Raw genomic sequence first — 27,898 nt, forward strand, 5'->3', positions numbered from 1 at the left:
AACTAAGTGACAAAGTTTGTTAAATATAATGAACTGAAAATTGGACATTGTTAGTTGGTGTGTTTACATGCATGAGTCATTGAGACACTTTGATAGACGTGGAGAAAGCTAGAGGTAGGTAGCTTTAGTAGCAATGGGGATATACAAATGCACAATTTTACAAATGGTCATGATGACTCATTCAAAACCCCAAGTGGTCGTGACAAGTACCCACGTGCGTACATCCTAACATTGCCACAATTACTCTTAGATCAAAATCGGTATCTCCCAAATGATTTTTGGTACATGCCACTTTTTCCCAAATGGATGTTGTCATTTTACCACAATTAAGGGGGTATTTGGTTGGTCGTCCAATAGTTGTTCTCCATGGAGAGTTGTCAGCATGACAACATATATCATATAGTTGTTATCATATTGTGTTGAAAATATGTGACTAATGATCTGATGATGATATAAATTGTTGCTTATTTATAACTATATTTTAAACAAGATATCCTTAGTACAATTATAGTATTTAAATGTCACATTTTTGCTATGCATGCAATGATGGATCTACAGGAGGCTAGCAGGGGCTTTATTCCCCTGCCTTGGCATTCTTAATATATCACATATAATAGGGATGGGAAGATTATTTACCCTGTATGGAAAGAGTTTGCAAGAAGATAATAAAACATAACATCGAAAGCCCAACACTTACGTCACACAGACTATAAGTGGAAATCTCCCCACCCCAAAATCACAAAATCCTTCCATATCGATGCAATAGAGTTTTTATCCATTCTAAATCCTGGAAAATAGGAGTCTATGCCACTCCACAATCTAGTCGTAACCAAAACTTCATCTTTTTTTTTATGTTTATTTTACCCAAAGTGATGGTGTGCTATGAGCAGAGAGGAAGAAGATGGAATACCTTAGTTCAAGGTCAAGGTCCCTCCTACTAAACTAAATTTTTCTCAAAATATTCTCCTCTTTATTCATGCACAGGAAACCCTTTATATACAATTCTGTTATAGTACGTAACTACTCACAATGCTGTTACAACAAACTAACGGCCTATAACTAACTAATGGTCTCGGTAACTAACTAATAGCCATGCATGTCTTCCTCCTTCTTCCTAACATTCCCTACCCCATCAAAAACACCTTGTCCTCAAGGTGTTGGTTGCAAAAAACAGAACATGAGTAAAACAGAAGCTCAACCTGTGTCAGCCATGGTTGTGGTTGAGGCGGTGGCTTCAGTGGTGGTGGCGGGTGTGGCGGCGGACGTCGTCATCGATGACAGACGGAGCAAAGGCAAGTCTTGATGGCGAAAAGAATCCAAACCAAGCGCGGATGAATTTGATGCTTTACGGCATCATCGCCGAGCAAGATGGTGTCATTGCTGTAAGGGGTTTTGCGGCAATGGTCGTGAAGGTAACGACGGTGGGTGGTGCGAATCGATAAAGGCAACGGACGACTGAGCTGAAAGTGGCGGTTGATCGAATGAAAGCGGGGAAGCGGCAACGGAGCCATGGGTGCGACTGATGTGGGTGCTGTTGTGGGTGGTGGTGGTGGTTGTGCGGAGGAAGACGAAGTTGTCGTGAGCCGTGGGGGCAACGACGGTGGTGATTTCAGGGAGGAAGAAGGGTAGAGGTGACCGGGTTGCCGCGGCAGTCTTAAGAGAAGGGCATCCATTGAGGATTCGAGGCGATGTTGAGCAGCAGCAAGGTTGGCCAAGGCGGCCTCAAGGTGGTCCTCGGCAGCCATGGAAGCTTCGTTTGGCGAGTGGCAGCCATGGACGGCAACCATGGGCGGTAGGTGGGTGATCGAGAATCGCGGGACATCTAATTTGGCAACATTACGTTGATGAAGCTGGGTGTTGAAATTGAGATGGTTATGGTTGGGTGACCGCAGGTGGAGGTGATCGAGAATCGAGTCCACCTTGCCGGAAAGTTCTGCATATTTGTCATCGAGGGAAGCTTGATTGTTGGATAGGCAAGTGATGGTGTCTTCAAGCCTATCGGATGTGATCTTTTGTGTTGTATGGTCAGCCATGTTGACGATGGATGCAAATGCAACGGCGTCAATGGAGGCAGTGGCTGCAGCGGCGGCAGTGGCTGCAGCGGTGGCAGGTCGGACCAATTGTTATGAGCGGAGAGGAAGAAGATGGAATACCTTGGTTCGAGGTCAAGATCCCTCCTACTAAACTAAGTTTTTCTCAAAATATTCTCCTCTTTATTCATGCACAGGCAACCCTTTATATACAATTCTGCTATAGTACGTAACTACTCACAATGCTGTTACAACAAACTAACAGCCTATAACTAACTAATGGTCTCGGTAACTAACTAGTAGCCATGCATGTCTTCCTCCTTCTTCCTAACATTCCAATTGTTTATGAGCGGAGAGGAAGAAGGTGGAATACCTTGGTTCGAGGTCAAGGTCCCTCCTACTAAACTAAGCTTTTCTCAAAATATTCTCCTCTTTATTCATGTGCAGATTCATGTGCAGGCAATCCTTTATATACAATTCTGCTATAGTATGTAACTACTCACAATGCTGTTACAACAAACTAACGGCCTATAACTAACTAATGGTCTCAGTAACTAACTAATAGCCATGCATGTCTTCCTCCTTCTTCCTAACATGGTGTCTTCTCGTGAAGGATAGACCAAGTTAAAATTTGTTTCTCAGTGATAATTTTTTTTACTAAGGAAATTTGTTTCTTCTTTTTAAAAAATATATACTTATTATTGTTAATCTTGAAAATTATATTTATTTTCGAAAGAAAAGTATTTTCAAAATAGTAAAGGAATTTTCATTAAATGATTTTATTAATAAATAAATATTTAAAAATAAAACATATAACTTATTTTAGATTATGAATTCTTTTTGGTTAAATAAGTATGTTGATAGTTTTCAACTTAATAGAAAATTGTCTAATATTTAATGTAAATCACAATTATAATTTTGATAAATATATTCATTTGAATTATAATAATGTTGTAATTTATAAGATAATAAAATAACTTTGATAAAAGTGTTTTTCATTTAATGATTAGTTTTTATTAATTTTGATAATAATAAGAAATAAGGATTGAAAAAAGTAAAGTTTTGAGAAGAAATCGAGATTGAAATAAGTTAAGGGTTAAAAAATGTGCAATAAACTAAGTAGACATGAATTCATTAAAAATGAAAGTTGAACATATATACAATCATCTTCTGAAATTTTAGCCAATTTAGATGATAGATATGTTAGTGTTTTAAGAAATTAAGTAATTATGTTTCAACCCCCGAAATTGATCATCTAACAGATTTATTTGTAAACTTTTAATATTAATGGTCAAATTACATGATTCCGACATGTATACAAATATAATCCTAAATATATTAATATGATACTAGCAATTATTTTCACATAAGTGTCCCTATAACTTTGTTAACTAGTACTTCAATTGGTCAAAAAATATTTTATTCTTCATCCCTTGTTAATCTCACGTGTGTGAATAAAATTATCAAAATTAACAATCTCAATCAAAATAATTTATTTGGATTATACAAATTTGTCAAATTTCTACTTGTTTTTTAAAGAATTTATTCTATTAATTTTTATAACTTAATCAAATTTTACGTAATAAAGACATAACAATTATATAATTGAATGTTCATTTACTTATTCACGAATTTTATGTTTTAAAAGAATTAACTCTAACTTCAATTATTTTGAATTTATTTTTTTTAGTTTTTAATTAAAATAATAATTGAAACTGTTTTAGAATTTGATTTTTTAATTTCAAACAAATTATAAACAAATCATGACGGTAAAATAACAAACATATTTTAAAAATCATTATTATTAAATAGTTATTTATCACAACTTATATATTTAAATAATTATAAAAAAGAGAGAAAAAAAAAAACAGCCCCATATGATCAATTTCTAGATCCATCCCTGTATGTATGATATATATTGTAACTTATTTGCTTTGTGTGTATGTATGACTCTCATGATCATGATGTTCACGTTCATAGGTACAGACATCTTAGAGGTACATCTATTTTATGAGAATTCAATGTATAAAGAGATGTCCTATGTCAATTCTGCAACAAAACTTTGAATACCCTTCTTTGTATTAATTATTGTTATTATAGGTGATGTTTTAGTCATGATCAACCTAAGGATTGTGTGCTGTATGTATATTTCTCCCTCCCTTTTCTTAACTACCCACACCTCACTTTTATTGAGATAATAATTCATGTTTTGTTCTTTGGCCGCTGTGTCAATGGCTCATGGTTTATATTTCCCAATATTAATGACTTTTTTTTTTTACGATTTTGGGGTAATTTTAAGAAAAAAAATTATCAAAATAAATAGATTTAAAATAAAGTACAGGAAATGGATAAATACACGATTTTTTTATAACAATAAAAACACGACTTTGGTTTTAAAATTTTGTATTTAAAACAATAGAAGTTATGTTTAACAATTTAACTTTAGTAGTTTTTTTTTAAAAAATTAAATGCAAGAAGTCGTGTATAACAACACGACTTTAGCTTGTCTTTTTTAATTTAACATGAAAGGTTAAACTAATCATTTGTGAAACTTCATTTAGAAATTAGTTCTTTGTATGGAAAAAGAAGAAGAAAAATGAAAGGAAGAAATAAATTTATATGGTTTTCTTTTCTCAATCACGAAAAAACTTATCACATAGAAGAAAGTGCTACACCATTTGATATATACAATTGATCTTTAATAATATGATTTTATCATTTTTTTCTTGAAAAAAAACCAAAAAACTCCTGAAATCGTTGAACGCACTTCTAACATTTTCAATAAAAAAAATAATCAAAATCATGTTTTAAAACAATATTTCTTTATTAGAAGTCGTGTTTTAAAACATAATTTACTAATTTATTTGAAATAAATTTATCTATTTTGATAAAAAAATTTTAAAAAAAACTTCTCTTCTCCAAAATCATAAAAACTTTATTTATGACGCTATATGTAGGACTAATATATGTTTGAACCTTTTTTGTCTGGTTTAGGTATACTCTTTTTTTTTATAAGAAGTTTAAAAATGTTAGACATACATTATTTATTACACTCTTTTGTATATATTTTTTTTATTATTTAAGATTTATTGAAAATAATAAAATTTTGTGAGATTTATGTCATATTTATTGATTATCTCTTGATTTAATAATTTTAACCAAATAAAAAATGTGTTTGAAAAACTACATTAAAAAATATGTTCTTAATGCTATTGTGGTAACTATTTTGTGGATTCTATCTTCATTTGCAAAATGTACAAAAAAAAAACTTTTTTTCAATGACAAATTAATGAAGAGTTTCAAATTAAAACCAAAATATCAAATATACTGTATAGTTGTCTTGCAGCAAAAGTGAGTGAACTACAAAAATACACCTTGTATCACAAATTAAATTATCTGTAATAAATCTAAAATATAATTTATATACTTAAATATATTTATTAACGATGAATTTTAATCTCTTATATTTATAAAATAAAATGTCAGTATAATTTATAAATTATAAATTCGAAAGTGTTTATTTTATATACCCATTTCGTATTTACTACTAGTATTTTTTTTCCCTCTTTTTATTTTATATTTTTATTATTATTGTGAGGTTTGTTTCACTAAGGACAGTGAGGACTGAGCATTGCTACAATACTTATAAACGCTGTTGCAGCGACCGACGAGTCTTGTGTGTGACCTCAAAACCCTGCCGTCAGTCACCGTCTTCTCTGCCGCCATGAAGCTCGTCAGGTCTCACATATTCATTCTCATTCCACCTTTTCCTTTTTGTTACTCTTTTTTTTTCTTCTTCTTCTTCACTTTGAAGCTAAAAAGCGTCTAAAACTGAAACAGGTTTCTGATGAAGCTGAACAACGAAACCGTATCAATCGAGCTCAAGAACGGCACAGTTGTTCACGGCACCATTACAGGTACTCTTCTCCCTTCCGCTCTTTTCCCGTATCGTTTTGTTCTTCGCCGCTTGATTTTGTTGCTGCTTTTGTTAAACCCTAGTTTGGTTTCGCGCTTAAACCTTTACGTTAAGATTTAGCACTAAAGCACTCGGTCTACGATTCAGTTACGAATGACATGTTGTAGGGATGCTTACTGTTTTTTTCAATTCCTAAACCTAATGCAATTGTTCATTTCATTCTCAAATCGTTACCCTGGAATTTCAGATCCTTTTTTTTTTTTGTGGGTCTTGGGAACTAGATAGCAATTTTTATCTTCTTGTGCATGGCATTCAAATGATTAGATTTCACATGTTATTCGCATAAAATGAGATCTCATCTTATGACTTTGTGCCCAATGGATTTCATAGATTTCGTTGTCATAGTCGAAAAAAAGGTGAAGCGGAGGCAGTTTTGTCCTCTGTAAATAAAATTACACGTTCTTTTGTGATGCTGCAATTTGACACCCACCCAAGCTCTTTCTCTTATGTATAGAGCAATTGTGTATAATATATCAATATTAACTGCAAAGATTCTGATTTTTTTATAGTTTGGAAGATCAATTTTAGTGAAATCCATTGGATGTTTTTAATAATTTCTTCTATGTTATCAAGTGTCTGCGTTGCTAATGGAGGTTGGTTCATCATAATTGACAATCTCTTATCCAAAGAAAAAAGTCGTAATCATGTATTATTTGCAAAGCATTACTGAGTACTGACGATGCTTAAAATAAAATCCATTTTTTAACTTCATATATTTCTGTTCAACTTTTTCACAACGGTTGGTATATGACTTCTTTGCTTGTAATTCCTCTGTTAACAACTTTGTTTCTTGTCAAAGTGAATGGCTAATTACCCTGTCATTCTCTAAGAGACAACAAGATGTGAACTCTGTCATCAGTGTGATAGGTTACAACTTACTGCATAACTAATATGATCAATTTTGAACTTTGAAATATCTTTGATCTCGTTGCACCTAAACATGCTATGGGACAGATTAGTTTTTGGTGGCTTTTCATTGGTGAGCTGCTATGGCTTTTCAAAATTCCTGAGTTTGACATGATAGAGAGATTGAATAGCTATCCTGAATCTGTGAATTTTTTTCATGTTCAACTTCTTGTTCTCTTCACTGTTATGCCTTACATAATGAATAGGATGTTTCTTGTCCTTTTCTGTTTTGAGTAATGTCCAGTCCTCCAAGAGGCTCAAACACTTCTAGATGGTAGCAATGTCTTATTGTATTTGTGTCCTGTGTTGTATGACTTGTATCCATGCTTCTAGATTGTTTTCCTCTTATTTGTACTGACCCTAATTTCTCCTTTATAATATCTGATGTAAAAAAAGCAACAAATTACTATTTAAACTCTAAACTTGGAACAGTAGGAAGATGTCTGTTGCTTATGACATTTTGGTATGAGGCACCTTGATCTCTAGAGTCTGAATATCTCACTTGTGAGGCAAATCTATTGCAATTTTGATTATATGGCACTATGACAGTATTGAACCTCTTAGCCTCTTGATCAAGTTTCCTTAATGTTGTAATTTAGAATAGCCTTACATCTTTCCTAGGGCAAATTTGACAGAAATATGGCAGAAATACAAGTCTCCTCAAATCCTCATCGCTTAATTAAATTTACCCCCCCTGCAATCTGTTTTGTGGATATTTCTTTGAACAAGCTTCTGGATTTAGTTGGACTTAATCACATTCATGCTTATAGAAAACTTAGAGGTTGTCTTTAGTTGCCTTAAATTTTAGAATATTTTTGGCACAGGTGTGTCCCTAGCTTTGTGAATAAATAGCCAACACAATAAGTCAACAACTTTCTTTTACATTTTGTTTTTCTAATGAGTTGAAATCAGACATGTTTTGTGAGGATAGTGAATCCTTGTATTCAGTGTTGTCAAATAGCGGCTATCGTAGTGCTATCACGCTATAGCGTAGTGGGTTTTAGGGAAAATGCAATTGTGACGGTACCGTGTTGCAGACTCCGCGAAAATCATAATCGCGGGCGCCTTATGTGTCACGGAATCTCATTGCGTCACGGCTGTTGTGTCGCCAGTTTCTGGCAAGGTTGAATCTGGAGAGAAATTGCATTGACGGCGTTTAGGGTTCATTGGTTCATCAATCTGAAAGAAAGGAAACCAGGTCAGGCGCGGATTCAGGTCACGTCTGCAGTCTGCACGGAACTTCAGTTCAGAGTTGTTTTGGGCTTGCGGACAAGGTTTTTGGCTTTGTTAAAACTCACGTCGCGGATCTTGTGTCTCCTTTCAGAAATTGCAGAGCGGCGAAGTTTCTCAGCCGTGATAGAGCAGAGTCGAGGTAGTTTCAGATTAAGGGTTCCCATGAAGGTGACTGATGTTTGGGCTCATGTGCCTTTTTAAAACATAATAAAGATTCAGTTTGTTTTTGTTTTATTCTATACTAACACTCACGTGAGGTTTTAAACTATAGAGTTGGAGTCAAATGTGACTTGGAATTTCTTATTTTAAAATAGGCCCAACGTTGCCTTTTTTATTTCTATCGCATTTAACCTTTGAAGATCATTGCCACTTAAACATCTCTTATACTTAAACCCTTCCTCCCAAAACTCAGAACCCTCCAGGGTCCAGCCTTCTTCCCCACTCCTTTACTAGGATTTCTTTAGTATTTAGCTCTTTTTTTAATGTTTCCAACATATTTTGTCTTGCACAATTTAACTTTTGAGTTAATATTATGTCAATGTTTATCCAGCTTATTTTTGTTTGCATATAGCTTATTTTTTTTATACATATATATATATATGTATGTATGTATGTATTTATGTATGTATATGTGTGTTCAACTGCTATGCTGCTTCCGCTACTTGCCCGTGGAGCTATCTGCCATATGCCATAGCAGATTTTCCGCGATCCGCTATTGACAACACTGCTTATAATTGAGCCATATAGTACTACCTATTGTCCAAACATAATCAAATTAAATTTCAACGAATTTTGTTGTCTTTAATTGATGAATACATATCAGCTCATGTCTAACTAAAAGTTTGCTGTTTTGTGTCTTTAAGCCTTATTTGGGATGCCGTTAGAAGTGCTTTGCAGCTTTAGTTGTACTGATCCATGGACTTGATGCTATACTGCAGGTGTTGATATCAGTATGAATACACATTTGAAAACAGTTAAACTAACTCTGAAAGGGAAAAACCCAGTTACTTTGGATCATCTCAGTGTGAGAGGCAACAACATTCGATATTATATCCTTCCTGACAGCTTGAATCTTGAGACTTTACTGGTTGAAGAGGCTCCTAAGATCAAGCCTAAGAAGCCAACTGCTGGTATTGTATATTATTTGACTTTCACTAGAATGTTTATCAGAGGCCAATTATGTTCAGGTTGACTGTTATCTAGGAATATCTGGTTCTCAAAGTTTTGATTTTATTTACAGGGAAGCCTTTGGGGAGAGGGCGGGGACGAGGACGTGGGCGTGGCCGTGGTCGTGGTCGTTAAGATGCACATCACAAAATTTGTGGCATTTGCTTGTACCATTATTGTAGGGAATTTTTCTGAGAAGTTTTGAAGACGTTGTAGGAGTGCTGTTGTTAGTTAATCATGCAGACTTTGTTCATGTTGCCATTTTCTTGCATCAATGCTTTGAAGTTCTCGTGTATAATTCCTTCCTGTTGGATAATTGTCATATCTCTAAAGTCTCTTCTGAAAGAAACTGCCTATGTATGTGTAGTGTCATATGATGAAGTTATAGGAATTACTGATGATAGCCGTTGTTCGTAGTGGTTGTGTTAATTGAAGACTTTTACATATATTGGATATTAAACTTGACTCCATTTAAGAGGGAAAAAGTAAGCCATAAAAGCTACTCTTAAGAATTGATTTTACAGTGAATATAGCAACGTTGATGCAATATCTGGTAAAGATTTGGAAACGAGCTAAACTAGTTAAAACAATTATATTAAAACAGATGCGGAGGTATTTTTTTTTTTTAAGTCCAAAAGAGGGTTAGCAAAGGTAGCCAAAGCATGGGGGACATAACCAAATCCATGAGATAAAAGAAGAAAAAACAGAACAATATGAAAACCTATAACTAGGGAAGAGTTTGTTAATCCTTTACAAAATGGTGATAAATGAAGCTGGGGTGGAATGCCATCGTAGGAGGCTAAAGTATCTACACACCATCGTGGGAGGCTAAACTATCTACACATGTATTTCCCTCATGGTAGATGTGTCCCAGCAGAAAAATCTATGTTCTTAGTCAGAGAGATGTTGTTCTTCCATCTGTTTCTAATTCTCCAAGGAACCATGGTTTCATTCTTTATTAGTTTCAAGGACTAATTTTGAATGGCATTCAATCCATAGTTTCTTCCAACCCGTGTCTTTGGCTATACCTGAAATTACCCCATGATCTCTGGAAAAGAAAAAAAAAAAAAGCAACTAAACCCTATTGTTATCATTATTATTATGATGATAAATACACGTTTTGATACTGAAAGTATAAAAAAGTAAGTTGATAAATTAGTTTCTAACACATAAAAATTTAAATTTAGTTTCTCTTATAGATTGATTATGCCATTAAATTTATAAGAGCATTTTATCAATAAGTTGTAAGATTTAAAGATCAATTTAACAATAAATTATATCTTTTAAGAATTAATTTGACATTATTCTATAATTTCTTTTATACATTTAGAAATATGCCACGGCCTCATGCTAGATAGAAGTATTTACCCTTATTATTACGAAATGGTGGGTTAAGTGTGAAAAAGGAAGGATGAGCAAGTAGTGGTCAAAGTTAAAGTTGGGCCAAGTTGTGTCTTGTTTAAGAAGAAGCTAAGGTTTGAGAAAATTGTGGTGGTGGCTAAACAGTGGGAGCACGCAATCTTGCATAAATACAGAGAAGAAGAGAAGAGTGAAGAGACGAAGGATGGGGAAGGCAAAAGAAGCGGCGGTGGTGGCGGGAGCCCTAGCATTCGCGTGGCTCGCTATAGAGCTCGCTCTCAAACCCTTCCTTACCAAGGCACGTGCTTCCATCGACAAGTCCGACCCGGCACGTGACCCCGACGACGATGCTCTTCCTAAAACCACCGCCGACGACGTTCCCGAAGCCTCCGCTGACGACGTGCCTGTCGCTGCTGATACCAAAACCACCGACGACGCCTGAACTTATCTCATTCATGTTATTTTGAATGTCCTGAAAATTACTGTCCAAATGAAATAATGTTGCTAGCCTCTTTGTGTTTCTGTTAATTTTGTGTATATTGTGTTGTCAGTATTTTTGTTCTGTTTTGTTTGGTTTTAGGATTGAAAAAATACCAGGTTGTTCTGTTCTGTTTGTTTCCCTTGTCATGGTCAGATATAAACGGACAATTGGTATTTTGGTACTTCCCGTTTTAGCTTTTACAATCATATGCCTCCTTGTAGTTGTAGCTATCAAATTGGAACAACACTAGGATGTACCAAACTAAATGCCTATCTATATTTTTTGGGGGAGGAGGAATTAACATTTTAGGAGTGGGGATGGTGCTTAATGCTTATTGTTTGACAATTTTGCTACTTTGGGTTCCTTTACTCACAGAGTTAGTAATTATTATTTAATCTGGTGAGCTCCTCTCCTCAGGCTGTGTCTCATTTATAGGGAATGGAACAAATGCACATATCATATTGCTACTCTTGTTAACCATTTAGCTATACTATACCTGTGATGTTTTTTAGAACTACTTTAGATAATATTGTTAAAATATAATTATACAAAAGCTTATGCAACAATTTAGGCAAGATTCATAGATCCCAAATTTCTAAAGCCTAAACCACCATATTCTCTACGAGGGCAAATATTGTCCCATGCTAGAAGATGGCCTTTACCCCAAATGAAATCTCTGCATAGTTTTTCAATTGCCACATAAGTTCACAGGGATCAAGGAAAGCTGCATGACATAACCGGGGATACTTAACAGAGATGCCAGGGTTATGTGGAATAATGATGATGACTTAATTTCCCTTTTAATTCTCTCAATTTTTGTGTTCTTACTTCTTAGTTTTAATATCTAACTTGCTGGTTAACATTATTTGAGAAAAATATTATAGAATTAGCTACGTTTGCCCGCTTTCTCCAAGCATGGCAAAAGGAGTCCAGAGTGCTATTGATTTAATTTTTAAATAAACCATACAAAATGTCGTTAAATTAATTCTCAAATTAAAATTATACTCATTTTTGTCACGCCACATATAATGGATTGGCCAATTCAATCATTGTACCAACTTGGTAATTGGTCTAGTTGACAATTTGGATTGGTCAAGCATAATGCACCGATGCTACCTGATATATGACTTGGGTAGTTTTGGAGAAAAAGGTGACTTGGTTGATTTAATTAGAATTAGCCGAGACATGCTTGTATTTATTTTTTTAAAAACACCCATGTAGAATCAAGTAGAGTCACAACTTTGACCATGTTTAGTAGAATTATTACTTCGAACAGGTCTAGTACCTCCCTCGCCAATTGGGTGGTGCATCAAGCTAGCAACATTCATGGCTCGTCGGTGACAAGAAGGAACAAAAAAGAATGTGGAAGTCTCAACCTAACAAAGGGACGAAGCATGTGACAAGAAGGAACAAAAGAGAATGTGGAGGCAAACAATAACAAAAGAGATTGAAGATATGAGGCGTCTATGTGGTTGCTAAAAAGAAAGATGAAATATATCTTTACACTGCTTTTCAATACATTTTCACCGTATTTTTATAATAATTCTTTAACTAATATCTTAAGTATTCTTGTAATATATTAAAAATTGTGCTCATTATTTTTATTTATTTATTTTGGATATCCCACGCCCATGAAACTTCGTGGAACTCAGCAGTGCCAAACAAAATAGATATTTTCATTATGGCGAGACAAATAGATATTTTCAGCTTGCTTGGTTGATGGCCCAAAATACATAAACAAACAAACCAAAAAAATCGTTTTCTATTATTTTTTTAGGAAGTTTTTATTATTGAATAATGTTAACTATAACTTGCATAAGAAATTACAATTATGTTAAATATTCGGGAGTATTTTAGTCAGGTATGTAGGTAAGTATCCATATAAATATTTATATTTAATGGTTTTGACTATGTAATTGTATTAAATATTTAAGAGCAAATTTTGATTTTATAATTATTCTATTTGATTTCAACAAAAACTACTTTAAGTGAAAAATACTTTTTTTTCAAGGTATAATATTATATTCTTTAGAATCATATTCCCAAAAAGTATTATCCAAAATGTTATTCCAAAAGAATATTTAAAAACGTGTTTGGTTAAATTATCTAAATTTTAACATTCCTAAGCATATTTTTAAATTTAAAATAATTGAAAAAGGGTTTAAATGAAAAGTTATAAGTGGATTAGGAAATAACTTCTTACATTTCCATGAGAATCATCAGAATAAAAATAAAGTAAATTGTGTTGTAATTACTTTTTTAAAAAATAACAATACTTAATATTTTTCTAAAACTCTAATCAAACATGAAAATACTAAATCCTCCCGTTTGTGTATCTGGGAATGAAATTTTAATTCTGAAATAATCACACTTGATGAGAAAAAAAATATAAAACTACTAAAAAGAAAAAGAGAAAAAATAAAAGAAAGAAATATAAATAGAATGGGACAATGAAGAGAGTAAAAGGTATTAACAAAAGAGAGATAAAGACAAAAATTGTTGCGTAAATTATGGCATTTTTTATGGAGTAAATAGTCAATATAGTTTATGAACTTTTATCTCATTATCATTTTAGACTTAAAACTAAGAAAATTTGAAATAAGTCCTTGAAAATTTTAGAATTTCATTTAATTTCTTAAAATTAACTTTTTTTTCTTCTCATTTGCTTAGGTATCAAAATGAGAAATAAGAGTCAATTTCTAATACTTAAACTGTAAAAAAAAAAAATTCATAAATTTATTTGAAATTTTCTTAACTTAAAAAACTAAAATGATAATGAAATACAAATTTTGGAACTAAATGAACAACTTATTTTTTTATATGTAAATTATGGTAATTTATTTTGTATAAATTATATGTATATTTAACTGAACGTAATCTTATTTAAAAAATAAGGTAGAATTTGTATAGAAATAACATAATTTTTTTTATTTTAAAAATAATAATTTTGTTATTATTTATGTAGCATTACGTGGCAACGTTTGGGTGGTTGACTGATGGGGCAGTTCAGAGAGTTGATGTGGGTGACGCGTAGTAAATCGCTACCCCACCCCTCTCTCTCTCTCTCTCTCTGCTCACAACACAACCCGTGTTTGTGTTTTCAAAGTCCGCTAAACGCAATCCCTCTCTTTTCATCTATCTTTCTATTTCTCGTTCCCTTCAAATCTTGCACTGTATTTTCACCCCCTCTTGCCGTTCATCTCTGTTATTTGAGGTCACAACTCTCTTTCCCCTCTCTCTGCACTCAATTTTATTTCTGTTTTTTATTTTCTTTTTGTGGGTTTTTATTTGTTACGCAATTTACTGAAAAAGAAAATTCTGTCCCACGTGGACTAAAAATATAGTGTCAAGCGCATATAGGTAGGGACAACCCTTAACTTATAAGTCGATTTTGTATGATTGAGTTAGGTCCAAATTATAAGACAATATGTGAATGTATTAGCCAAAAGGTTTACATTATGCTTTAATAATATGTGAAGCGCTGCAAAATTTATTCATATGAATTTTTCATTATGAATCAAAAGGTTATTCATGCACTGCAGATTAGGATTTTTTTATTTTTATTTTTATAAGCTTCCTTCTTGGAATTCTTGATTGGTTGTGAAATGGACTACATGGGTCACCACTGAAAAACTTTGATACCAATTCATAGAAAGACTTAGAAGAGCTACACCTTATAAGTTAGTTGTTGTAGTTATAAACCCTACACTAAAAGCCCATATTTCTAATTTGGGACTCAAGTCCCATACCATACATTTCAATTAGAACCTAACACAGTTAAGAAAGAACTGATCAATGTAATAATTTGATTTCTTCCTATATGTATAGGAACAAGTTCTAGAAGAGGTCCGTTTATTTATTTGTCTATAATCTCCACATGTATTATTTTGTAATTCCAATGTATGTCACTACTTTCTAGTATTGGAACTTGATTTTAACCTTCTAATTTGCAAATGAACGAATTTTTATTGCAACTTAAGATACTTCTGTAGATTCAATATTCTCCCTGTAGATTCATTATCCTGTGTGGCTCCTTTCTCTTGCCGGACTTTTGTCTGTGAATTGTGATTTACTATAGGTCGTAGGTCTCAGAAATTACCTAGGAGACATCTCCCATAGGTTGTATTTTTCCCATTAAACTTGCTCTGGAGTAATATCTAACTGTATATTTTATTTTTATTTTTGTTCAAACGAGGTTTCCTCACACCTTTTGGGATATTGTCTTAAAAATTTATGTATGAAAAAAATAGGATCATTTGACAGTTGAATTTGAGTTTGAATTCTAATAGGGTCTTGGACTCCGAATTTATTGAAAACTGATTTTCTCCTTTCTGTATACTTTTCTCATATATATACATATCCAATTTCTCTAGGCTCCATCAATTTTGGTTGTCTTTTTTCCCTTTTTTTTTTAAATTTTTTTTTTTTTATCTTCAAATTAAAATTGGTAGTGGGACAGGACACCTTTAATGTTATTAGTGGGTACGCACCTCAGGTTGGGTTAGCAGAACATTTTAAGGTAAAATTTTGGGAGGATCTAGAAGGAGCACTTCAGGATATACCCCAAGGAGAGAAAGTTTTCCTAGGAGGGGATCTCAATGGACATGTAGGTAGCGTGGCTAGAGGTTTTGAGGGGGTGCATGAGGGTTTTGGCCTAGGGGAGATGAATGGGGAGGGTAAATCCATCTTGGAGTTTTCGGAGGCTTTGGATCTTTCTATAGCCAATACATGGTTTAAGAAAAGAGAGGAACATCTTATCACTTACAAAAGTGGAGGGACATGTTCTCAGATAGATTTCTTCCTTATCAGGAAGTCTGATAGGAAGTATTGCTTGAACTGTAAAGTTATCCCGGGAGAGAGCTTAACTACCCAACATAGAGTTTTGGTTATGGATGTAAGAATTAGAGATAGGGCAAAGAGAAGAAGTCCTCTGGTAGCACCAAGGATCAAATGGTGGCACTTGAAGGGTGAGAAACAAGGAATCTTCCAACAAAAGATATGGGAGGGTTGGTGTGGACAATCACAAGGAAGTGCAAATGATATGTGGAACAAGATGTCCCAAGAGATTATTAAAGTGGCTAAAGAGACGTTGGGTGAATCTAGAGGTTTTGGACCTAGGGGTAAAGAATCGTGGTGGTGGAATGAAAATGTTCAGAGCAAAGTTAGAGTAAAAAAGGAGTGTTTCAAGGAGTGGTCTAGGTGTAGAAATTCTGAAACTTGGGATAAGTATAAGATAGCTAGAAATGAAACCAAAAAGGCGGTGAGTGAGGCAAGAGCCCAAGCTTTTGACGGACTATACCAAGCTCTAGGAACCAGGGACGGAGAAAGATCTATATATAGGCTTGCTAAGGGTAGAGAGAGGAAAACTAGAGATTTGGATCAAGTAAAGTGTGTTAAGGATGAAGAAGGCAAAGTCTTAGTGCATGAAAAAGATATCAAGGAAAGGTGGAAGGCGTATTTCCACAACTTATTTAATGATGGATATGGATATGACTCTAGCAGTCTAGACACAAGAGAAGAGGATCGGAACTATAAGTACTATCGTCGGATTCAGAAACAGGAAGTAAAGGAAGCGTTGAAAAGAATGAGTAATGGTAAGGCGGTGGGGCCAGACAACATACCTATTGAAGTGTGGAAAACTCTTGGAGATAGAGGTCTTGAGTGGCTCACCGAACTCTTTAACGAAATTATGAGGTCAAAACGCATGCCGGAGGAATGGAGGAGAAGCACGTTAGTGCCAATCTATAAGAACAAGGGGGATATACAAAATTGTGCAAATTATAGGGGAATCAAGCTCATGAGTCATACCATGAAATTATGGAAAAGAGTGATCGAACGGAGATTAAGAAAGGAGACTCAAGTTACTGAAAATCAATTTGGTTTCATGCCGGGAAGGTCGACCATGGAAGCGATTTATTTATTACGGCGGGTGATGGAGCAATATCGCATGGCCCAACAAGACTTGCACTTGATTTTTATTGACTTGGAGAAAGCGTATGATAGAGTGCCTAGAGAGATTTTGTGGAAAGCTCTAGAGAAGAAAGGGGTTAGGGTTGCATATATTCGAGCTATCCAAGATATGTATGATAGGGTATCGACTAGTGTTAGGACACAGGGTGGAGAGTCAGACGATTTTCCCATCACAATTGGTTTACATCAAGGGTCAACCGTTAGCCCCTACCTTTTTACCTTAATTCTGGATGTCCTCACGGAACAAATCCAAGAGATAGCGCCGAGATGCATGCTTTTTGCAGATGACATAGTCCTCCTTGGAGAGTCGAGGGAGGAGCTGAATGAGAGGTTGGAAACTTGGAGACGAGCTCTAGAAACACATGGCTTTCGCCTAAGCAGAAGCAAATTGGAGTATATGGAATGTAAGTTCAACAAAAGAAGGAGGGTTTCTAACTCAGAGGTGAAAATAGGAGACCATATTATCCCTCAAGTCACACGGTTTAAATATCTTGGGTTTGTAATACAGGATGATGGGGAAATTGACGGGGATGTGAATCATCGCATTCAAGCAGGATGGATGAAATGGAGAAAAGCATCGGGGGTGTTATGTGATGTAAAGGTACCGATCAAGCTAAAGGGAAAGTTTTATCGGACTGCGGTAAGACCGGCGATTTTGTACGGAACAGAATGTTGGACGGTCAAGAGCCAACATGAGAATAAAGTAGGTGTAGCGGAGATGAGGATGTTGCGGTGGATGTGTGGTAAGACTCAACAGGATAAAATTAGAAACGTAGCTATTAGAGAGAGGGTTGGAGTAGCGCCTATTGTAGAGAAGATGGTGGAAAATAGACTTAGGTGGTTTGGGCATGTAGAGAGAAGACCGGTAGACTCTGTAGTGAGGAGAGTAGACCAGATGGAGAGAAGACAAACAATTCGAGGCAGAGGAAGACCCAAAAAGACTATAAGAGAGGTTATCAAAAAGGATCTCGAAATTAATGGTTTGGATAGAAGTATGGTACTTGATAGAACATTATGGCGGAAGTTGATCCATGTAGCCGACCCCACCTAGTGGGATAAGGCGTTGTTGTTGTTGTTTTTTTATCTTCAAAGCAGTGTTTGAGGCAGCTACAAGATTTGGACTTGGTTGAATGTTTCTTGTTTCTCGGGAAGCTTTTGTAGACCCGACTCATAAACTTGTAAGAGTTTACCTATTATAAAAACTAATATTAGAAAACCTATTAATGACATATATGCATAACATAATACTGTTAACAATAATTCAACATTTCAACTCCATAATAAAGTAAAGTAGCAAACCACAATAACAAAGTACTGAATAAGATTAAACTACAAAAATGATCAAATTATACTTAAATTCATAAAACATAAGTTTCTAGTGAAAAACATTTCAAAAAGGAGTTCATTTCTTCGAATCATTTGAGTCATAGACATCAACACTATGGCGTCAATGGGGGGGGGGGGAAGGGGGGCAAAGTTATTTGATTTTAAACTCTCTTCTTGACTCGAGAGTTCATGCGAGTTTAAAGAGTTTGCATGAGTTTATCCAAAAAAAGAGTTTGACACAAAGTTAACTCATTTTCTCTCCCTAGAATCATACATTTTGTAGGAGTTTACTAGTTAACTTGAGAGTTTGACAACCTTGAGTGTATTGGAATTTGGAAATGTGGTCTTCCTATCTTTTTTTTAGTTGTATGGTTTTTATAACTCAAACTACTGAAAACCAAGTATACCATATGTCCATGCTCATGTTACTGTAATGCTTTGATGTCAAACATTTAAAAATGAACTTGGCATTTTAAAGGCTGTTCATTTTAACATAACGGAGTATTATGCAATTGTGAAACATAATCATGAAACAATGCCTTTATTATTTAGTCATAATAAAATTTTGGATTGGGGTGTTATATAATTTGGCAGTTCAGATAAAGTAATTTATTATTTATAATCCTAGAGAGCACGATGAGACACTGCATATTTTTTGTGTTGTCCATGTTAGCAAAACATTATATGCCTCATTATTGACTAATTTCTGGGAAAAAAATGTTTTTGCTTTCTTGTATTCAAAGGAATGCAGGTTTCTTCTTTTGTTTTTTGATTTTAATTATGTTTGCTTGGCAGTCAAAGGATTATCGCCATGTCAGTTGCACCAGTTGACAGTATTCCCTCATTAAGCAGTGATCTCTTCTATGATATATTTCGTCGACTTGATGGTGCAACATTGGCTAGTGCAGCATGTACTTGTGCAGCATTGTGTTCCATCTCAAAAGAAGAGAATTTATGGGAGAATGTATGTTCATCTATGTGGCCTTCAACCAATAGAGAGGATGTCAAAAGTTTAATATCTTCTATTGGTGGATTCAGAAAATTCTATGCAGATTGTTTCCCGCTTATTGTAAACAAGGAGGTTGTAGAGTATCAACTGAACAACTATCTCGAGTACCCGGACAATTGGACTGAAGCTGAATATTATGGGGACATGAATGAATCTGAAAGCATCTCTCCATCAGATTTTGTTTCTATAGTAGATATTAGGTTCAAGGGGAAACCAATCTGTTCCAAAGTTCTCTGGGGAATTCCAAATGCAAATGGCTATGATGGTTGGTTCTATAACTGCCCTTTCCGGATTGATATTCTCACTTATGCAGATAGAGATGATATCAATGATGGAGCGGTTCATCTTTCTGTAACTGATGGTCTGCCACCAATTACATCCTTGGAGAGGGAAAGGAAAGATGGGAAGCTGTGGCAGGTGCTCCATGAAGGGCTCCAGCTTAGTTGGATTATAGTAAACAAGAAAATAAAACAGGCTGCAAATCTTGCTAGTTGGAGCCCTCTTGGTGGTCAAAGACACTGGCCAACAGATAAGGATTTTGTTATCCGCTTTGGATCAGTTCTACCTGCCAGGGACATTCTTCCTTGTCAGGTAGCGGAGTGTATTCTTATTATGAAGTTTAGAGTGGTTCACACTGAAGAAGATGGGGTTCAAACAACTCTTAAATTAACAGAGCTGAGCATGCAGTTGGAAGACATGGAAGGTGCTCATGTTAATGGAAGAAACAGTTTGCATATACTTAAGGAAGCACTTAGCAGCCGAAGGAGCAAAAATTATGGTGAAGTACTTGAGTCTTGTCATATGTATTTGAAAGTACAGAATGAGTTGAAAGAGGAGAAGATGAGAAACGAAAGTAGGTTGGATAGACTTTGTATTTTAAGTGGCATTGCAGCATTTATGACGTTCTGGTACTGTTTTATGAAATGGTAGTCAATAATCATATAGAGGAATAAGTTAATGTAGCTCTAACAAATGTTGGACCTTGGCACTCCCGTGTAAGATATGATTTTGCTTACCATAATAAAAAAATCAATAAATAGTAGCGCCCCTGGTTTGAGAGTTATAATTCTCCAAGTATGATCATTGTTCAAATTCAGCAGAAGGGATTACAAAAACGTTTGTGTTAACCTCACTCAGACTACGAAGTAGGAATGTTGTTTATGTGGAGGTATTTTAAAATTAAGATATGCTATAAGCATTACAAGAGCTAAAAAGTATACTTATAAATTCATTTTATTAACTTGATTTAATCTTCCACTAGAATTGCTTCTGTTTGCCTAAAAATACTAATTCTTAACTTGTTTTCCTTCTACGACATTATGAAGCATAACCATCTTCATTTTTGTTTCGACGGTGATGCCCTACTTTTAAGAATGTTTCTCACTACATTCATATTTGCTCTTGGTGAATGTTTGGTTTAGTTTAATATTGAAAAGATTACATTTATTAAGACTTCTTTTAAGAAATAAACACAGCAAATAATAATCCTCTGCAACTTGAAAAGCACTGCAGGGCTGCATCTCGCTGAAAGATGCAATTAGGCATGGCAAACAAATCCGCACCATCGGTACCCTCTCAAACCTACTTAGGACGTGAAAATTACAAAACTACTCCCGTATATAAGAAACCATGTTTGGTTTATATGATATAAATGAGCCATGACCACCATTTGAATGTGGTCTCCTTCACATTCACAAATCGTGCAACTCTCGGACTCTCTTTCACCCGCCACTACCCATTGTAGGCGTCAGCCACCATATGCCACTGCTAGAGATTTTGATTCTTCTCCCACATTAGCTTTGATATTCTTATTTTTGGTACTTTGAAGTCAATGGTAGCATGTTTTTTCTTCTCCATTCCAATATCATTCTATGCTTTTATGCAGCTTTTCAGTTCTCTCTCTCAAATTATTAAGCCTTCTATATTGTTGTGTATCTATGTAAGCATTGCCAAAGGAGAAAATAAATAATTTCTCCTATGTGTGTTGGAGCAAATAATTTTACCTAAACCAAATATATCTTGATTCAGGGCCTCTCCTTTACCAGGTTCGCTTTTCAATATGGTCTTCACCTCTTTAATTTTCTGAGCAAGTTATGTGCATTCGCATAATTGGCAATTGTCTTGTTTAATTGGGATATCAGTAGGAAGAGTAGTTTATGGTTCATGTTTTGAAATGTTGACTTCCATATTTATTCGGATTTTGTGCTGTATGGTTTTGGTGGTTGGAAAAAATCAATGCTACAAGATGAAGAAAATCGTTTGGTATTGGTATCTAGCAGAGGCTTATTGGTGGGGGACAGTCTGTTAAAAGAAATTTTCATGCAGTTGGCAAGGGAGAAAGTACTACAGCATTTGCTATCAGCATATCTCTATAATTTTCACTAAAAATTTTGTGGTGAGATACAATTTTGCTATGTGCAAGTAGAGGTTATAATTAAATGTTTTAATGCAATCTCCTATCTGCTCTTTGAAGCCTAGACTGTTTTCTTCTAGTTGTGTCAGTTTAATAACACATGGATGCATCCTCATTTGGTTACAACAAGTTGGTGGGGGAATCATCATAGATTGTCCCTAATATCTCTTGCAAGTTGCAACCATCAGCTTAAATACCTGGAAATTTTGCAATAGGAGTGAATATATGGATCTGTTAGGAAACTAATACGTATACTTTATCTGCTAAAATCTATCAGTAATGGGACCTCTAACGTATTTGGTTATCAACCCTTTTGGATAAACTTCTTCATAACAGTTTTAGGAGAGAAAAATAAGATGAAAAAATGAAATGGATTTTTTTATAAATTAAAATTAACTTGCATAAATTAATTTGTTGAAGCTTTTTCATAATAAATTTTCTAAAAGTTAATTTTTAATTTATGCTTAAACTAATTTTTTATGGAGAAAGTTATTTCATTTTTTTCATATTTTTTCTCTTAAAAATGCTTCGGCTGAAGTTTATCTAAATAGAACTTATGGAATTTAACTTGGGAAGTCAACAGCTGGGTGGACTAGCCCAAAGCCGAAGGAATGGAATTATGCTCGAATTTGGGTTCTTGTTGCTTCTGCTGGTCATCACACAGGTCAGTATTTCTTTTTGTATCCCAAAAAATTTCTACAACACCCCCTTTTCCTATGAAAGTTTTAGGCCATGTGTTGGGGTGATTTTTAGGTTCCAATTTCAAATTTCTAAAAAATAATAGCTAGTTTTTAGTTTTAGTTGTAAATAATCTTAAAATCAGTTTTAGAATATGATTGGTTTTAAAATAAACTCACAATAAAAGTTTCATATTATATTAAAATTAGTTCAAGAGTATGTTTTGTGTGGGTGAAGACAACGATGATAGTGGTCGTGTCAACAACGACGATGGTAGAGATACCAATGGTGGTTGCACTGACAGTGGCGATAGAGGTGATGGTGATAGTAGTAGTTATGTCGGTGGTGGTGGTGGTGACAACCATTGTTGGCGGCAACGTCGGTGATGGTTGTGGCAACAACGTCGGTAGTGTCTGTGACGATGGTGGTGGTGATAACATGTATTCTTTTACGACTAAAACAAATTCATAATATTATTTTTTTTTTTGAAAATGAGTGTAAAAGTATTTCAAAAATGATTTAAAAATTATTTTGATTACATTTTTGTCAAACACATTTTATTTTAAAAATTACATTTAAAAATCAAAAATAAAAAACTTACCACCACTCCAAAGAGACCCTTAACCTCTTTGGGTAGTTGTTTCTATACCTATCAATATCCGGCCATCACGAATTGCAATTTTTTGGGGCAAACTATGGGTTGATGGGGAATCAAAGGCAGTTGCTTCTTGCAATCCACAAATTACTTCTTGCACTTTTTTAACATTCTGAAAATGCTAATCGAAAATGTAAAATTACATTTCAGAATAACCTTTACATTTCAATTAGACAGGGGTGGCAAAAATCCTGGCCAGGGTGAGTGAAAAAAAATTCAAATCGTGCATCTAATTTAAAGGGTAATAAAAAATCAAAATGACAGTAAGAATGTTTTAGCAAAACTCGAATCATCTGATCTAATTTAAACTAAATTTTATCATATTAAATTGGATTAATTTTTTGAAAAAAGCAATTTAAATAAAATCAAATTACCAATTATTTTAATCTTTGGATCTGAAGGACTGAAAATCGATCCAAACTCATCCACAAATACTCATGTACATGCAATTTTTGCTTGTATTGGAATAGATGGAGAAAGTATAATTTCATTTACGGCAACCACCTTGGAGCTTCGTGCACCTAGCCTTAAGGCTTCATGATTAGATTCGGTGGATTTGATTTTTTTAAAACCTCCGTGTCTGTTATTCATTCAAACTTAGCAGTACAATTTGGCTTTATTTATGATTATGATAATAATTAAAAGAAAAGCACATCAAACATGTGGGGATCTCGTAGGTTCGGCTGGTCGGTGGTACAAGACTATTAGTTACATGTTATATCTCTTGTCAACAATTTCTGCAACGAAAAACGGGTGTTCTTCTTCTGAAGGAGCCTTGGTCCTTGCCATGACTTACTGAATTAATTGACCCTACGGTTAAGGGTGCTTCATACTTGTTCAGAATTAGTGTTCACTGTTTGTAATAGAGTGGTCTATATAGTGTGTGTTTACATTGTTTTTTTATTTGCACCAAAGGTAATAGTTGGAGACTAATTTATTTTGAGACGCAAAGATGATTAAAGTAGATTTTGTTTTTTTTAACAAAGTTTTCGCTATATATATTTGTTTGGGTAAGCGTTCCGGGGTGGAAAACATATACTAGGAGAAAGGAGAGACTATTTGTTATTTTTGAGTTAAACGTAATTTTGATCGAATTTCAACGGTTATTCAAACATAGGTTGAGTTATTTATCAATTGTGTTAACCTATGTAACTAACAAGGACGTAGTTAGATCTTTACTGTAGGGGGAACAATTCGAAAGTTAAAAGTTATCTAAAAGATCTATGCAATACATTTTATTTAAAATACTTATAATTATATATTATCAAATATTACTTATGTTAATATATCAAAACATGAATAGATTAGTAGGGTATATCTGTTATGTAAAAGTTGGTTAAGTTATGAAACCCATGTGTTGATAAACTTATTCTAATAGAAATAGAAGAGTTTATTTGAAAGTGATTAGAGTGGGTTAAAATTTAAAAAGTTGAATGTGTCGTTAAAGGAATTCATTTTGATCAAAAGCGACAATTTCAATGTCAATAAAGCACAAAAAACGCTCAAAAACAGGATATCTTTGAAGATAGAAATGTCAATTGAAACGGTTACAAAAAAAAGTGCTATGAATATGTTTGATAGCATTATAGCAATGTATTTAGGAATATTATTATACATGTGTCGAAATCATATAATTCAACCATTATTAATATTAGAAGTCTATAAATAAGACATCTGATTATCAAATTTTATGTGATTGAAACACTATTATTTAATTTCTCAAATATCAACAATGTTTACCATCAAGATTAATTGTAGGTTCAACAAATTATCGTGTATGTATTCAATTTTTACCTTTTATAAATTGATGTCTTTTTATTTTCTTGTATCTTTCTAACTCTTTACTCTTCTAATCTCCATTTCTATTTACTATCAAAATTAGTATCGAAATATAATAACTATGAAAATTGATTTTATAATAAAAAGTATTAAAAAATTCACTTCACAAACTTTTATACAATACCAAGATAATTATCCATGAATATCTTTATTGAAATCACTATTGTTATATGTTTTAAGTATTAAATAATTTTTTAAAATTAAAAACTATGAACTTATTTGATTAAAAAAAACTTACAATTGAGTATGAATTCTATGTCTCATATTTAAATATTTATTTATTAATAAAATTAAAAATTATTTGATTGGTTTGAAATATATTCTAAGTAAATATAATTTTCACTATTAACAAATAATTACTTGGGAAAACAATGGGAACATTTTTTTAAGACCCAAAATCAGAAGTATCAATTGTCAATTTCATGTCACGTATAACTTTAATTAATCAATTTATTTATATCAAAAATTGATATCTACGTTAATCATAGGTTTTTTAGTAAAAGTCCTATTAATTTATGTTCTAAATGTCAAATAAATCAGAAAAATTATGTTATATACGGAATATCTTTTGTGATAATAGTATAGTCAACAACCATTAAAGACGAAATTATTTTTAGAATATTGAAAAATAGTAGAAGAAGAATGTTGTGTCGTGGTAAAAACTATTATTTTGAAAGAAATTTTCCAACTTTATCACTATTTTGGAAGAAATTTTCGATGAGTATATAATGTAATCTGATATCTGAGTTGTTTTTTCAAGATTTATATAATTATATGTTTGGACTCATACACTCACGCCCAAAAGCTTATTGAAGTCTCACAAAAGGAGAAAAAAGTTTATGCGATAGGAAGAAGAAATATTTGTTGGTGTATCCTAAACACAAATGATTAATTCCTTAAAATATTCGTAAGTTTGTCCCATGAACAAAAGTTGATAAATCACTTTTAATTTTTAAATAATTTATTTTGATTGTAAATGAAATTAGTTATATTCATAAAATAATAATAACGAATGATATAACATAAAAAATATCAAAAAGTAAAAATCATATTTAAATATTTTTCAAAAAAGGAAAAGTATACTTATCTCTACATGTGATAACTATAAAAGAAAAATAAAATATATATCTAAAAAATATACCATTATCTTATCAATGAAAAACTATAAAATAGGAATAGACTACTATATTAAAGAATAAGAAAGAAATATCTATTACTTAAATGTTATTATTTCTGCAATAAAATTCACAAATATGTAGATTATATATTATCTCAATATTATTATTATTATTATTATTTGGTACAGTTATTATTATTATTTTTTATATATATATATATATATATATATATATATATATATATATACATTAAAAAAATAAAATTAAAGAGAGTCAGAAGCAAGACCCCAAACCTTAACGTGGGTCCGCCCTGATTGAAACTAGTCCGGAGGATTGATGAATATCTTGAATGAAAAAAATTGGATCCTTTTTTATAGTTATTTTTTTCTTCCTCTCATCTAACTTCTCTATACCTCTAATATCTCCCAAGTTACTTCAAGAATATTTCTTTTATTTGATAAAAGGTTACATATCATTCTCATACGTCATTGTTAACATACAATTTATGTTATTTGCATCGGCTAAAAGTCCAGACATAGATTGCTCCTAGATTGTTCGAAAAATCTTCATGTATTTTTTTTTCTTTTTTAAAAACAAGGTATTCACATACTTAAAAATCATGAGACTAACTTTCCAATTATAGATTATGTATGATAAGATATTTTAATTAATTTTAATTTTTTTTATTAATTAAAAAACTTATTTAATTGTTCGATAAATATATTTTTTTTAGTGATTTTTAGTATTTTTTAAAATACCAGCTTTTGGCTTCTAATTTTTAAATAATTTCTTTTATTTTTATCCTCAATATATTTATCTAATTTTATAATTGATTTTTTAAATAAATCATGATTTTATTATTTATTATTTTTATTTTATATTTTTTAACTAATTTAACGGTTAATTTTATCATACACTTATCATTTAATAAATTAATTTTTCCATTTTGAACAGATAACTTTTCAAGTAATTTTACTAAATATAAGCATAAAAGTCATCAAAATAAAATTTATCACTCCCAGTAAAAATCTTTTTCATACACGAAACAAATTGACATACCTAAAAAAGAACCCAACCATCCACACTGCCAACTGTGCTCTCCTTGATGAAAAGTGGAAACAAAAGTTGGTGTCATGTGGGATTTGAATCCGTGTCTAGGATATGTTATCCAGCTTCAAATCTCAACTTCATCTTGTTTATGGGTCGAAAGTGGCAAGCATGATATTGTCCCAAATGGCGGAAAGCCAAAATCAAACATGGACATGTGCCACGTCTTTAGTATTTTCTTCAAAGACTTTCATCCATTTTTTCTAACAATTAATAAAATCCTTAATAGTGGCAGGAAATGCTTGATCCCTCGAAGTGCATGTCTAGGTTGTCTAATTGTAGTTTTTTTTTTTAAAAAAAAATTGCAAATTACTTTGAACACAAAATAACCAAATCATCTACCTCCTAATTGTATCCCAGTTATTGTCTCGCCAATAAAAAATTACCATGTTATTTATAATATTCACTTTTATATATATATATATATATATATATATTAAAATGTCCTTAATACCCGTATCAATTTTTCCTTATGTTAATTAGTGTTTCCTTTTCTCATTACACCCAACGACATTAGCGACATCCACCGCATTACACTAATAAATTTCTCTCCCTTTCCCGTAATGCTAATCAATTTCTCTGCCTTGGCTTCCCTTTCTCATTACGCTGATAAATTTTTCTGCCATAAAAG

At 33.1% G+C, this 27,898-nt stretch overlaps 3 protein-coding genes across 4 annotated transcripts; all 3 read left to right on the forward strand.

Moving 5' to 3' along the window:
* Positions 1-5,631: 5,631 nt before the first annotated feature.
* Positions 5,632-9,758, forward strand: LOC114398325 (small nuclear ribonucleoprotein SmD1a). The gene is made up of 4 exons (XM_028360510.1): positions 5,632-5,768; positions 5,871-5,947; positions 9,084-9,275; positions 9,386-9,758. The coding sequence occupies exons 1-4, from the start codon at positions 5,755-5,757 to the stop codon at positions 9,445-9,447; spliced, it is 345 nt and encodes a 114-aa protein (XP_028216311.1). The 5' UTR covers positions 5,632-5,754; the 3' UTR covers positions 9,448-9,758.
* Positions 9,759-10,716: 958 nt separating this feature from the next.
* On the forward strand, positions 10,717-11,355 carry LOC114398054 (outer envelope membrane protein 7-like). The gene has a single exon (XM_028360175.1). It carries the CDS (start codon positions 10,877-10,879, stop codon positions 11,111-11,113), a length of 237 nt encoding a protein of 78 aa, XP_028215976.1. The 5' UTR covers positions 10,717-10,876; the 3' UTR covers positions 11,114-11,355.
* A 2,837-nt stretch (positions 11,356-14,192) lies between these two features.
* LOC114397964 (F-box protein At2g27310-like) lies at positions 14,193-20,531 on the forward strand. Of its 2 annotated transcripts, none has more exons than XM_028360053.1 (2): positions 14,193-14,366; positions 19,244-20,531. In XM_028360053.1, exon 2 carries the CDS (start codon positions 19,260-19,262, stop codon positions 20,385-20,387), a length of 1,128 nt encoding a protein of 375 aa, XP_028215854.1. In that variant the 5' UTR covers positions 14,193-14,366; positions 19,244-19,259; the 3' UTR covers positions 20,388-20,531. The 2 variants fall into 2 exon arrangements, with proteins under 2 accessions (XP_028215854.1, XP_028215855.1); XM_028360054.1 differs by lacking the exon at positions 14,193-14,366 and adding an exon at positions 18,190-18,300.
* The last annotated feature ends 7,367 nt before the right edge of the window (positions 20,532-27,898 follow it).

Source organism: Glycine soja, chromosome 19 (genome assembly GCF_004193775.1).
Source record: "Glycine soja cultivar W05 chromosome 19, ASM419377v2, whole genome shotgun sequence".
NCBI classification, from domain to species: domain Eukaryota; kingdom Viridiplantae; phylum Streptophyta; class Magnoliopsida; order Fabales; family Fabaceae; genus Glycine; species Glycine soja.

Coding starts and splice junctions, on each gene's coding strand:
- LOC114398325 (XM_028360510.1), top strand. Junction 5,948..9,083: donor TGTTCACGGCACCATTACAG/GTACTCTTCTCC, acceptor GCTATACTGCAG/GTGTTGATATCAGTATGAAT. Junction 9,276..9,385: donor GCCTAAGAAGCCAACTGCTG/GTATTGTATATT, acceptor TTTTATTTACAG/GGAAGCCTTTGGGGAGAGGG.
- LOC114398054 (XM_028360175.1), top strand. CDS start 10,877: ATGGGGAAGGCAAAAGAAGCGGCGGTGGTGGCGGGAGCCCTAGCATTC.
- LOC114397964 (XM_028360053.1), top strand. CDS start 19,260: ATGTCAGTTGCACCAGTTGACAGTATTCCCTCATTAAGCAGTGATCTC.